The 13,666-nt window shown below is 35.9% G+C and overlaps 1 protein-coding gene across 1 annotated transcript; it reads right to left on the bottom strand.

Moving 5' to 3' along the window:
- Positions 1–12,936: 12,936 nt before the first annotated feature.
- LOC125840863 (ninja-family protein AFP3-like) lies at positions 12,937–13,532 on the bottom strand. Its single transcript, XM_049519825.1, has 2 exons — positions 13,451–13,532; positions 12,937–13,184 (listed from the first exon to the last, which is right to left on the bottom strand). The coding sequence occupies exons 1-2, from the start codon at positions 13,530–13,532 to the stop codon at positions 12,937–12,939; spliced, it is 330 nt and encodes a 109-aa protein (XP_049375782.1).
- Between the last annotated feature and the right edge of the window lie 134 nt (positions 13,533–13,666).

Raw genomic sequence — 13,666 nt, 5'->3', positions numbered from 1 at the left:
TATGGGTTGAAGTTCACCCAACTATCCAGATATGCTCCGGAGATGGTTGCGGATATGAGGAGTAGAATGAGTCTTTTTGTTGCTGGGTTGTCCCGTCTATCAAGCAAAGAGGGTAGCGCAACAATGCTAATTGGGGACATAGATATATCGCGGTTGATGGTATATGTGTAGTAGGTTGAAGAAGAAAAGCTAAGGGATAGGGAAGAATTCAAAAATAAGAAAGCTAAGAGAGGGAATGAGTCCGGGCAGCAGAAGGGTAATGTGAATTGTTCTTCCTTTTATCAAAAGAGAAAGGGACTTGCTCCATCATCTGCTAGTGCTCTTGCACCCAGAAACAGAGGGGAGCATAATGGTCAGAATTTGCAAAACTTCAAAGTTAAACCTGAACAGTCTCAAGGTAGTGTGGAACAAGGAGGTAACTGGGCTCCTGCATATGCTAGGTGTGGTAGAACCTACCCAGGTAAGTGTCGTGATGGCCAGATAGGTTTCTTCAAGTGTGGGCAATAGGGTCATTTCATGGAAAAGTGCCCTAAGAACATGCAAGGTAGTGGAAATCCAAGCAATATAGCCCAGTCTTCATCAGTTGCTCTACCAGACAGGGCTGCACCTAGATGAGCTACATCAGGTACTGGCAGAGGAACAAACCGTGTTTATGCGTCACTAATCGCCAAGAGCAAGAGAACTCTCCAGATGTTGTCACTGGTATGATCAAAGTCTTTGCTTTTGATGTTTATACTTTGCTAGACCCATGAGCAAGTTTATCTATTGTAACCCCTTAGATTGCAAATAAGTTTGATATTCTCCCTGAGAAACTCTGTGAACTTTTTTGTGTTTCTACACCTGTTGGGAGTCTATTCGAGCTGAGAGAGTATATCGTGATTGTGTCATTTCCATCAATCACAAAGACACCACGGCTGATTTAATTGAGTTAGACATGGTTGATTTTGATGTCATTCTAAGTATGGACTGACTTCATGCTTGTTATGCCTCCATTGATTGTAAAACTCGAGTTGTTAAGTTCCAAGTTCCTAATGAGCCTGTCTTAGAGTGGAAAAGTAGTACAACAGCGCCTAAGGGTCATTTTATTTCGTACCTTAAGGAAAGAAAATTAGTTTCTAAGGGTTTTGTCTATTACTTAGTCCGAGTTAATGACTCAAGTGTTGAGATACCTCTCATTCAGTCAATTCCTATAGTAAAAGAGTTTTCAGAAGTCTTTCCAAATGATCTACCCGGAGTCCCTCCTGAGAGAGAGATACACTTCGGTATAGATATTCTTCTAGATACTTGTCCTATATCTATTCCACCATACAGAATGGCACCAGCAGAGTTGAAAGAGCTTAAAGAGTAGTTGAAAGATCTCCTAGATAAGAGTTTCATTCGACCAAGTGTCTCACCTTGGGGCGCTCCGGTCTTATTTGAGATAAAGAAAGATGGTTCCCTTAGGATGTGTATAGATTACCGCCAATTGAACAAGGTTACCATAAAAAACAAGTATCATATTCCTTGAATCGATGATCTTTTAGATCAGCTTCAGGGTGCTTCTTGTTTTTCTAAGATTGACCTCAGATCTAGTTACCATCAGTTGAAAGTAAGGGAGTGTGATATTCCCAAGACAGCATTCAGGACCCATTATGGTCATTATGAGTTTCTGGTCATGTCGTTCGGTTTGACTAATGCACCTGCAGCGTTCATGGACCTTATCAATAGAGTTTTCAAACCCTATTTAGATATGTTTTTTATCGTCTTTATTGATGACATACTAATATTTTCAAGGAATAAAGAAGATCATGCCAGCTATATCAGAATAGTTCTTCAGAATTTGAAAGAGAAGAAGTTATATACTAAGTTCTCTAAATATGAGTTTTGGCTTGAGTATGTGACATTTTTGGGTCATATATTTTCCAGTGATGGAATTAGAGTTGATACCCAAAAGATAGAGGCAGTGCAGAGTTGGCCTAGACCTATATCTCCAACTGATATTAGGAGTTTCTTGGGCTTGGCTGGATATTATAGAAGGTTCGTAGAGGGGTTCTTATCTATTTTGTCCCCTTTGACCAAGTTAACTCAGAAAACAGTAAAGTTTCAATGGTCTGAAGCTTTTGAGAAAAACTTTCAGGAATTTAAAAAGAGGTTGACTACTGCTCCTGTTTTGATCTTACCAGAAGGTACTCAAGGTTTTGTGGTGTATTATGATGCGTCTAGAGTTGGTTTGGGTTGCATATTAATGCAGAATGTCAAGGTTATAGCTTATGTCTCCAGAAAGTTGAAAGTTCATGAGAAGAATTACCCAACCCATGACTTAGAGTTGGCTGCTGTACTATTTGCTTTGAATATATGGCGTCATTATTTGTAAGTGTTAATGTAGATGTATTCACCAATCACAAGAGCCTTCAGTATGTGTTTACTCAGAAAGAGCTTAATCTCAGATAGAGGCGGTGGCTAGAATTATTTAAGGATTATGATATGAGTATTCTTTATCACCCAGGTAAGGCTAATGTTGTTGCTGATGCTTTGAGTACGTTTTCTATCGGTAGTACCGCCCATGTTGAGGAAGAAAGGAGAGAGTTAGCGAAAGATGTGCATAGATTTGCACGCTTAGGAGTTCGATTGAGGGATTCCATAGAAGGAAGAGTAGTGGTGATGAATGGGGCTGAATCTTCGTTAGTGTCAGAAGTGAAACAAAAGCAAGACCAAGATTGTATTATGCTTAAGAAGGCAAATTTTCATAAGCAAAAAGTATTAGATTTTGAACAAGGGGGAGATGGCGTATTGAGATATCAAGGTAGATTGTGTGTACCAATGGTGGATGGACTCCAAGAGAGGATCATGGAGAAAGCTCATAGATTTTGATATTCCATTCATCCGGGTTCCACAAAGATGTATTGTGATTTGAGAGAAGTTTATTGGTGGAGTAGCATGAAGAAGGGGATTGCAGAGTTTGTTGCTAAGTGTCCGAATTGTCAACAAGTTAAAGTGGAGCATCAAAGGCCTAGTGGTTTGGCTCAAAATATAGAACTTCTGAAATGAAAGTGGGAGATGATAAACATGGATTTCATCACAGGTTTGCTAGGGTCTTGCAGGCAACATGATTCTATATGGGTGATTATGGATCGAATGACCAAATCATCCCACTTTTTACCGGTAAAGACTACCCATTCAGGAAAAGATTATGTTAGGTTATTTATTCAGGAGGTGGTAAGACTTCATGGAGTCCATGTTTCGATTATATCAGATAGGGGTGCACAATTTACTGCACGATTTTTGAAGTCATCCCAGAAAGGCTTGGGTTCAAAGGTGAACCTGAGTAGCTTTTCATCCTCAGACAGATGGTCAAGCAGAGCGCACTATTCTGTCCTTAGAGGATATGTTGAGGGATTGTGTGATTGATTTCAAAGGTAATTGGGATGATCATCTACCTCTTATTGAGTTTGCTTACAACAATAGTTACCACTCGAGCATCCAAATGGCTCCTTATGAAGCTCTTTATGGCAGGAGGTACAGATCTCCTATTGGATGGTTTGAAGTTGGTGAAGCAGGGTTCATAGGACCAGATCTAGTTCATCAAGCCATTGAGAAGGTGAAAGTGATTCAAAAGAGGTTGAAAACGGCACAGAGTCGTCAGAAATCCTACATTGATGTTAGGAGAAGGGAGTTAGAGTTTGAAGTAGATGATTGGGTATATCTTAAAGTTTCACCCATGAAGAGTGTTATGAGATTTGGTAATAAGGGGAAACTTAGTCCCCGGTATATTGGACCTTATTGAATAGCCAAGAGGATTGGCAAAGTAGTTTATGAGTTGGAGCTACCAAAATATTTAGCTGCAGTTCATCCGTTTTTCCACATCTTCATATTGAAAAAGTGCATGGGTGATCCTTCATTTATCATACCAACTGAAGATATTGGGATCAAGGATAGTTTATCTTATGAAGAGATTCCGGTTCAAATTCTAGATCGCCAATTTCGCAAGTTGAGAACAAAAGAGGTAGCATCAGTCAAAGTCCTTTGGAGGAACCAATTTGTTGAGGAAGCTACTTAGGAAGCTGAGGAGAATATGAAAAAGATATATCCACATCTCTTTGAATCCGGAGAAAGTGCAGATCAAGGTACTAATTCTCTTCTTAGTACTCTTTAAATTATGAATGAGCATGTTGTTTGTTTGCATTTGCTTGTTGGGTGTTTGAACTTGATCTTACCACCCTTAACCTAGTAAGAGTAATCTCATTCGAGGATGAATGATCCTTAGGGGGATATATTGTAACATCTCGCAATTTGAAATAACTAGGAAGAAGCTAATAATTGGAAATAGTCATTTTTGGAAAGAATGAAAATCTGGAAATTTTGTTAAGTTAGAATAAGTTGAGTTTTTGTCAACTTCAAACGGCCATAACTCCTAACTCATGATGATTTAGGTGTAATTCCAGACATGGTTGGAAATATCTTGGAATAAACTTTCCAACGCCGCTGAGTTTGCGCGATTCCGAGTTCGTATTACTAAGTTATTCCCTTCGGAAGTTGGGTTGTTTGAATAAGAAAAGTCTTGTCCGGATTTTTGGAAGGGTAGTTTAGTCTTTTCCTTACCTAATTATTCTAATTCATTTTTAGGAGTTAATTGGGTAAAAATCAGATTTTAACCAGTATAGAAAAGTTGAAGTTTCATGCTAGGGCTTGGAGAAAAGAGAGAAGAAGAGAAAGGAGAAGAGGAAAGAAAGATTCGCCAAGAACGATCGATTTTGGTTGTGGATTTCGCCAAGGATTTGATCCTACAAGGTATGTAAGTTTTTCATAGCGTTGGATTCGTTTACCCACGTGCCAAACATGCTTAGTTTAGCGAAATTCATCCTTAAATGTTCCTGACATGTATTCTTGAATTTGAATGTCGTTCTTGAATTGGGCTGAATTGAGGAGTTTCTGAGATCTTTAAGTTGAGTTTTAGAGTTGTTTTGAGTACATATGTTGGGTGTCGAAATCTAAAATGAATTTGAGAACAATAGTCCACATTAGGGGAATTGGGGCTAGAATACGAAGAGGGAAAAAGTCGAGTGGGATTTGGCACGCAAGTCCGCGTCGCGGACTTGCTCCCCCAGTGATCAAAAATTTGCTCCGCATCGCGGTTAGGACGTGGACTCTTCTATCTCAAAATTTAATTTCGCGAACAAATATTTTAATTCAACTCCATGTCGTGGACTTGTTCCATGACGGTGATTTCGTGATCTTTTCTCACGTTTAGCTATCTTCAAACACTCCTAAACATCATGAGATCTTTCTTATCACAAATCACAATCCTTGAATCCACAATTCAATTCAAGTAAAGTTAAGAGTCAAGTCAAGTAAAGTTAAGAGTCAAGTCAAGTGAAGTTAAGAGTCAAGTTAAGAGAAGTTTATAAAGTTTTCAAAAGTTTTTCACAAATGTTTTAACTTTGTTTTAAGACTTTAGTTTCGAGTTAAACAAAGAGCAAAGAGCAAAGAGTTGGGTTCATTTGTCAACAAGCTATAGGGGAACTAAGTATTCCCAAGAGTTTAAAATGTTTTTCACATTGGATCAAGAAATGGAACACCGATTCCAAGAGAGCTTTTAAGCTAAGTATTGAGTAATTATCTTAAACCAAAGAAAGAAGTTTGTTTTTAAAAAATATGACCTAAGTATATTTTGGGAGTAGTATTGAGCACCGATATGGGGATACGAGTTCATATTAACTCAAGTCTCCATAAACCATGTAGCCATCATGGGCAGTAAAGAATCATACTTTTTAGATGACTCCTTAAGATGATTTTAGCATAGACTAGTGGATCCACTAAGTTAAGCTTTCTATATGACGGAAAAGTATAGGACAGTTCTGGCAGCGTGGGTAAGACGTTGTATCACCACTTAGGCTCATAGTGGTTGTTGTCGGCTAGAGAAACTCCCACATAAACTATATTACTTAATTATATGAGTAAAGTTGAGCTTGTTATTCCATTTTATTTAATGAACTAAGTTTTTTGCTACTGTTTTAAAAGCTTTCTATATATTGCATGTGTTTTATTGTTTATAATGAGTTAAGTTATTCAGAAGTTGAGTAAAGCCAAGGTAAGTGTTTCTTTCTGATTCTTTTCAAGCTTAAGTTATGTTTAGCATTCCGACTCGCACACTCAGACATTCAATGTGCTTATGCCAGTTGGCCTGCATCTTATTATGATGCAGACACAAGTAACCAGGATCATCATCCAGCTCCTCGTTGATCTAGTTGAGCACTCAGAGTCAATTGGTGAGCCTTTTTGCATTTCAGAGGACTCCTTTTACCTTGTTTTCAGTATTTCATTGTTAGGATGATTGGGGGTCTTGTCCCAACATCTCTCTTTGATTTAAAGGCTTCATAGACAGTCAGACAGTTAGTACTTCAGTTGTCTTTACATTATCATTTTCGTATGTTAAGACTTGAGTTGCCATTTTGGCCAAGTTGAATGTCTGACTTCTAAACATTCTTAGTTATTTTATTAAACAGTTTAGTAAAGTGCATTTGATCATTATAATAATGTTTTAAGTCTTCCGCTGAGTAAGTAAGCCAGACCAAGGGTTCGCTTGGGGCCAGCAATGGTTCTCGAGGGCCGGCCACATCCAGGGTGTAGGCTCGGGGTGTGACAGAACCCCAGGCGACTCCTACTCATTTTTCACCTTTCTTGAGGCTAAAGGTAAGGTTTTCACTCCCCGAATCCATTTTTCGATCCGTAGAATGTAATAGAATAGGTGAATAGTGATGTGGGAGGGTTTTGTTGTAGATTCTATGATTGAACCAACCCTAATTTGGATAATTGGGATCATGGGTTTGATCTAGGATTCATAGAATTGTTATAGTTTCAGGTGATTAGCGATTAATTGTTGATTGCCATGTTGTTATAATTGTTTGTAGACCAAGAAAAAACGGAATGAATCCAGAAAGGGAAAGATCAAGTTCCTTAGGGTTTCAAGCTTGTTTCGAGGTAGGTGATGGTTGTGATTATATGATTATGTGATGTACACTTGTTCTTGCTTTATTATGATACTTGTATGTATATGAATGTTGCAATGTTGATCACACTTGTTGTAAATGAGATAGATGAATGATGATTGCCATGAATCATGACTTAAATGTATGATCTTGAAGGTATACTTGTGATTGTGATTATGGTGTGTTGAATGGATCAATTGCCACGTTTCGACATAACTAACTTGGATCGGTTGCCACTTCCGGCATAACTATGGGAGCGTTGCCATGTTTCTGCATAACTATTGGATCGGGTACCGCGTTTCGATATGTTAACTGTTTGGGTTTGGGCTCCATGAGAGGACCAATGATGTGATATAAAATGTGAAGTTGTTCGTTGTTCGTAAATGTTTATGATATTGTATATGTTCGATATATATGCATGTGATTATATTGTTCTCTTGACTTGTTTATGTTGCACTAGTGGGATAGCCGCGTGATCCTACCAGTACATTGTGGTTTTGTACTAATATTGCCCTTACTCTTTCTTTGTTGAGTATAGGGTATCTTCAAGCGGCTATTGGCATACCTCACTTAGAAGATCAGTGATCGTCGCTTCGAATTCAAGGGTGAGCCAATTCTTCCGGGATGCCATGGGATTCTCTTTCGTCTATGTCCACCATTTTCAGACTTAGACATTTTTTCTAGTTAGTTGATTAGTTCATTAGATTAGGGTTGCATCCCTTCTTGTTTAGACTTGGTTCATTGTTAGATGTTTTGGTACATTGACTTTCAGGTTCTAGGTTTTTCTATCGCATTGTTTAGTTTGTTATTAGATTTTGTTGGATTTTATGGGAACTCTATTTTCTTTCCTTAGTATTTGACTTAAATGCCTTAGTTTTTGCTTTAGTTGCTTGGTTTGGGTTGTAGTAGTGGTTCTCCCACCGAAGAGTTAGTGTGGGTGCCAATCATGATGGTCTGGGTCGTGATAGAAGTGAACCACGAAAAGAAGACAAGAATTAATAAATTTTTGACTTGGGTTCAAGGATGTGCCGGATGACATCTAAAGGAATATATGACTAGACTGCAGCCTCTTTTAATCCCAAAGATATAGATAACTGCACAATAAATTAATTGCTCATATTCAATATGAAATATGGACAGATTCTCAAATTTACTGCAAATTGTAAATATTTCTCTTGAAGTAATAAATGTGTTTCTCGACATTGCGAATGGAATAGAAGTGTAGTTTCAAATTGAAATCCATCACTCTGGTATGTTGATTTTAAAAAACACCCAAACAAGCTGAATAGTTTTGTGCAATATTTTTCTCTTTCAAGTATATATAATAAGTTGAATTGTTGTCCAATATGATTCATTCTCCCTTTAGTTTTCCATTTTAAGAATTACATATGATACATTTAAATGGAGAACTTTAAAATGATATACGTAAAGCAAAAGGTAGGGCTGAACTTTCTACAGGTAAGAATTAGAATATTTGTTCACTTTTTTCAGCCCTTTAAAATTTATTTATCCCTTCACCGATGATTATTTATTTATTAGAAAATTTAATATCTCAGGTTAATGTACATTTGATTCCCCAAAAATATCAAATAGTAACACTTCATGGAAGCAAAAGGATAAATTATAAAATCAAATTAAAGATGATTGATTGAAGCATAAATGAAAAGATGTTGTAATTATCATTTTCCTTTACATTATTAATGTATGTTACTACGTAATCTTGTGTGTAAGATAATATAATGTTTTAGTTTTAATGACTGATAGGTTTTAAGTATTATTTTATAAATTCCTTCATATTGAACTCCCGCGCGAGGCCCGGATAATTTTACTAGTCAAAAAATAAAAGAAAATTAATCATAGTGGTAATTTAATGTGAGATCACACATTTGAGAAAGATCCTAGAATTAAGATATATTTATTAAGTTTATTTAACAGAGGAAATAAATAAAAATAAATGTATAATATGCTCTATTGACTTTATAAAAGAATAAAATGAAAACTTGATGAGTAGGTTCACTTACACGTCTCTCATTTCTACTTTTTTTAGGGCACAAGAATATAAAATTTGGATCACATTTTGAAAAATATTCAGAGCAAATACATTCAGCTTTTAAATAAGGAATCAAGAAATGAAATCTATGTCACAATAAAAATATTAATATAGTACTCTCAGTCAGTTCATCCATGCCCTAAATTGCCTACGTAAAATTCTATCCTTATACCATAAAATGTAAAATTTTATCCCTATAGCCTAAAATATAAATTTATTAGAACTCAAAAATCCATAAAAATCAGTCACATATGGGAAAAGAGAGAGAGAGAGAAACAACGCAACACAATATGCAATTAATAACAGTATTAACACATAATTGTTAGATTTAACAAGAAATGAAAATTCTAATTTCTATGAATAAACTTAGAAAAATCTAAAATAGTTAACACCAAACCTAACACATAAATAAAACAACTAAATATAAGGTATTTTAACAAGTGTTTTCAAGATTTATCAACAAATAAAAATTCTAAGTCAAAAAATAACTAAAAACCCTTCAAAAAGCTATCCCCCAAATTTTAATCAACACATAAATACTACAATTCTTCCAAGTAGAAAAAAAATACACATAATCAAAGAGGGATAACACATATATTAACAAATAATTGTCAGATTTAGCAAGAAATAGAAATTCTAACTCGGGAAATAAAATTAGAAACCCTTAAAGCTAGCAGTTGATAGCCAACTACGGGATTTTGAGAAAGGCTGCTACGAGAACAACGGACCGTAAACCCTAGCAGCAGCCATGTTTGCGCACATCTCTCCCCAACCTTTGGTTGTGGGAGAGACAAACGCTAATCCTAATCAACAAACATCCTTTGCTACTTGATTAACCACAAATCAAGCTGCCCAAAAATCCAGTTGAAATAGATCAATATGTACATGGAGAGCCTACAATTCAATTCACAATGGGAGAACGCCAGGTTTTCGCAAAGGAAGAAGGATTGCATCAAGCTGTAATTATTAAGTTCTCATCTGATACACTAGAAGTGAAGGATTTGCAAACAGTTTTACCTAAACACTTGGGCATCAAAAGAAACTGTTTAGTTGGTTTACTTGCTCGTAGACATATTCTACTTGGGATAGAACAATATGAAGATTATGTGGTTGCTCTATCAAAATCGGTAAGCTTTTTGCCTTTCCATGGATAACAACATCTTTATTGGATATTTCCTTGGACAATAGATTTCAATTCAAGAGAAGAAACTTCAATGGCCACGGTGTGGATTTCGCTGCCCTGATTATCACCATATTTATTTGCCAAGGATCCTTGTTGTCGATGGCATCAGCGGTTGGAAGGCCAATAGAAATCAACAAGGCAACACAAGACAAGACAAGGCCTAGCACTACTAGGGTGAAGGTGATACTCGATCTTATGGACAATCTGCCTTAGAGGATGCGTCTACAGTATTTGGACGAGCAAACCGTGTAAGATTCAAGAGGTTTTTCAGGAATTTGTTTATGATAATTTAACTTTATATTGTAACCTTTGTAAACATCAAGGTCACGATGAAAAAAGCTATCGATTGATTTTGAAAAGGAATCAAGATAGCAATCACAAAGATAATGAAGTGGTTGGATATGAACAATTCAATGGTGAGAAATTTCAAGGTGATTTGCGACAAATTTTAAATGAGAAGAGGGGACTGGAAAACATAGATCAAAGTATTGATGATAATACTCGAGTTGCAGATGCAAATAATAATGAAATAGCAATGGTAGAATCCATTAAAAATAATGGAGATCGAGTTGTAGATAGTTGTGTTCAAGATGATACTCTTAATACTACAGTTACACTAAATTGCACCTTAGCTACGGTCTCGCAGACTTTGGTTTTGGGTTCAAAGGAAAGTGTTACTAGTGATTCGGTGGTTCCTATGATTAATTTGGAGTCTAGTCTAGTTTTGAATCCTAAACTACCTACTGTTGGTGTTTTATCTAGAAAGATCCTAGTTTGGCCACGATTGATGATTTTGTCCAGGCTAATAAGATGCAGCAGTGTGAAGAGATTTTGGATCAAATTTTTGAATCTGGTGGTACATGTGATCATGACATCACTTTGAAGGACAATGATAAGGGACGCTAGACTAAGTACCAAGCAAAATGTTTTCTCCGGGTAACATCAAACTACAACACCTAGATTGCACTAACCCAACATATAAGGACCAAACGATAAATTGTGAAAATAAAGTATCAGGGAAGGTTGTGTGCTCTAACACCTTTGATGCCTTAATGATCAATTGCGATCAAGAGCTCCATGCATTGTCCACTCAAATTCTTCAAGTTTCTAATCCAGAAACAACTGGAATAATCAAGGAGTCACATGCCGCAATGTTGAAGAAAACCCAATGGTCAAACCACCTATGGAAACAATCAACACCTCGAATCATGATGTTCCTAATTCTCCATCATTGGAGTCTCTTGGAGAGCAAATATTTGGACAACAGTCAATCTCCAAAAGAAATGACAAGAGTTTGGGGAATGAAACAAGTGCTTCTAGATGGGCAAATTTAGTTGAGGAAGAAGAACATATTTTTGCACCTGCAAGGAGTAAGTTAAGTCCTCAAACACCCATATTTGTGCCTTCAAGTAAGGCAAATCCATCTATGGCAGTGACAATTGATAACTCCAAAAAAATCTTGACCATTACCACCAAGGTATTGGAAAAAATCCATGAGCCAAAAACTGGAGTTTCAAGACTTAGTCCAACTACAACTTATGCTAGTGACTTGGGCATTGAAAAGTTTGATGAGGATGATGAGGATGAGATGCTAGACATATCATTTGATAAGGTATCCAAGGATGGAGATCTCTCACCTAGGCAACAAAGAAGTGGAAGCAACAAAAACAAAAATAAGAAACATGAAAAGCAACATAGTTGGGATGGTAAGGTTACTAAGGAATTTATTCCAAGGCACCTACCAATGCGACTGGCAAAGCAAAATCATATGACAGTTTCAACAACAACACGATCCAGTAAATCCAAAAAGAAGTGAAGAACTATTAAGTTTTGTTGGAAAATTTTGACGAAGAAACAAGAGGGAAATACTTCAGGTTACTTTACACGAGCAATCCATCTCTTTTAATTTTTACATATCTTAAATGAATATTGAGGTTGATGACTCAGTTTTATTCTTAGATTTTTTATTTTTTACATTTCTTAAGCATCCTCATTTGTAGTATCATCACAAAGTGTATTATAAACTCTATAATGATCATAGAATGTCTAGTTTTCTCTAACTCTTATTTTTTTCATTCTTGTTAATTAGTAAAGGTTCATTACCTCATTAAGATTAGTAAGGTAAGACCTAGCCCCCCTTGCTTGTACTTTTCTCATTGAGATCCTTTTTTCTTTATTAATAAAATTATCCCTAGGCACACATTGCCTAGGGGAGTTGCTTAAAAAAAATCAGTTGATAGCAAATCTTAACAAAACTACACATAATCGAATAGAAATAATTAAAAAATGAAATATTTTACAACATTTAGACGAGTTAAGATAGATGATATTAGCCCGGTGATATTCACTCGCATGTAACTCTCTTTTCCTCTCTCATGTTGAGGAACAAGCGTAATGTTTTTTAAAAAATAGGTTCATTTAGTTTAATGGCTTGAGATTGAATATTTAAAAAAAAAGAGTAAGGGATCAGTATTTATGTAGAATAGAAACTATCACTTGCTTCGAATTAATTAAGCTTAAAAAAAATAAGCATCACATAGAAATAAATAACTCAAATCATTGGAAAATAGCCTTAATATAACATTGACTGGAAGAACTTTAGTGGGTACAACAACAAAAGGAACGATGCAATAACAACGATAAAAAAGCTAATGCCTTTTCGGGCAATAGCCATTGAATTTATTCGGTACAAAAACAAAAGAAAACATCAAATAACATCAATAACAATGATGCTTAATCTATTCTCCATCAATAAATATATGGTTTAAAGGGTGCTCTACATAACATCCACTAGCGTGTTCGACAAATTCAGCTGCATTTAGAAGATCACCATGACAAAGAAAAACTATCTCCACTTCATCTTTCTTGTTACACAGGTATAACAATCCTTCAGTCTTCTTTCCATTTGGTCCTTTACCTCTTGTGGAAACAAAAGTCATATGGTTGAGCATGAAGTTTTTAATCTTCCCTTTAGCAATATAATTTCCTGAATACACCGGTGATTTATGTTCAACGAAAGATGATTTCACATCGAGAACTAAAGGAAAAAAAAATATTTCCTACTTTAATTTTGATGCAAATACAAATTGACTTGCTATATAAATCAATTCGCAAAATTTTGATACCTTGAGTAGGTGGTTGTTGGGACTTGAAGCAACACTTCCTTGCGATCCACCTGAAAACATCAAAGAATATTTTTCATTAGTTATTCACTAAAAAAGATTCATTTGTTTTAGTGAACATCAAAATTACCATTCAATGAAAGCCCTAAATTCAGTTCCACATTTTCATTCTCTACTTTTGAAGTTCGTATGTTTTCTTCAGCTTTCTCCATTTTAGCGAAACCTAAAAACTGAGAAAGCTATTGAATTTCAAACTAAAAAATTATAAAATGGAAAAAGAAAACCTCAATGAAAGTTTTAGTGAAGAGAAACCATTAGGCCATTTGGGAACTTATAAAGGAGAAAA

The sequence above is a fragment of the Solanum verrucosum genome, unplaced genomic scaffold, assembly GCF_900185275.1.
Source record: "Solanum verrucosum unplaced genomic scaffold, falcon-dt-bn FXZP01000194.1, whole genome shotgun sequence".
Classification (NCBI taxonomy): domain Eukaryota; kingdom Viridiplantae; phylum Streptophyta; class Magnoliopsida; order Solanales; family Solanaceae; genus Solanum; species Solanum verrucosum.
The sequence above is the reverse complement of the archived record's forward strand: the minus strand, read 5'-3'. Positions and strand labels throughout refer to the sequence as shown.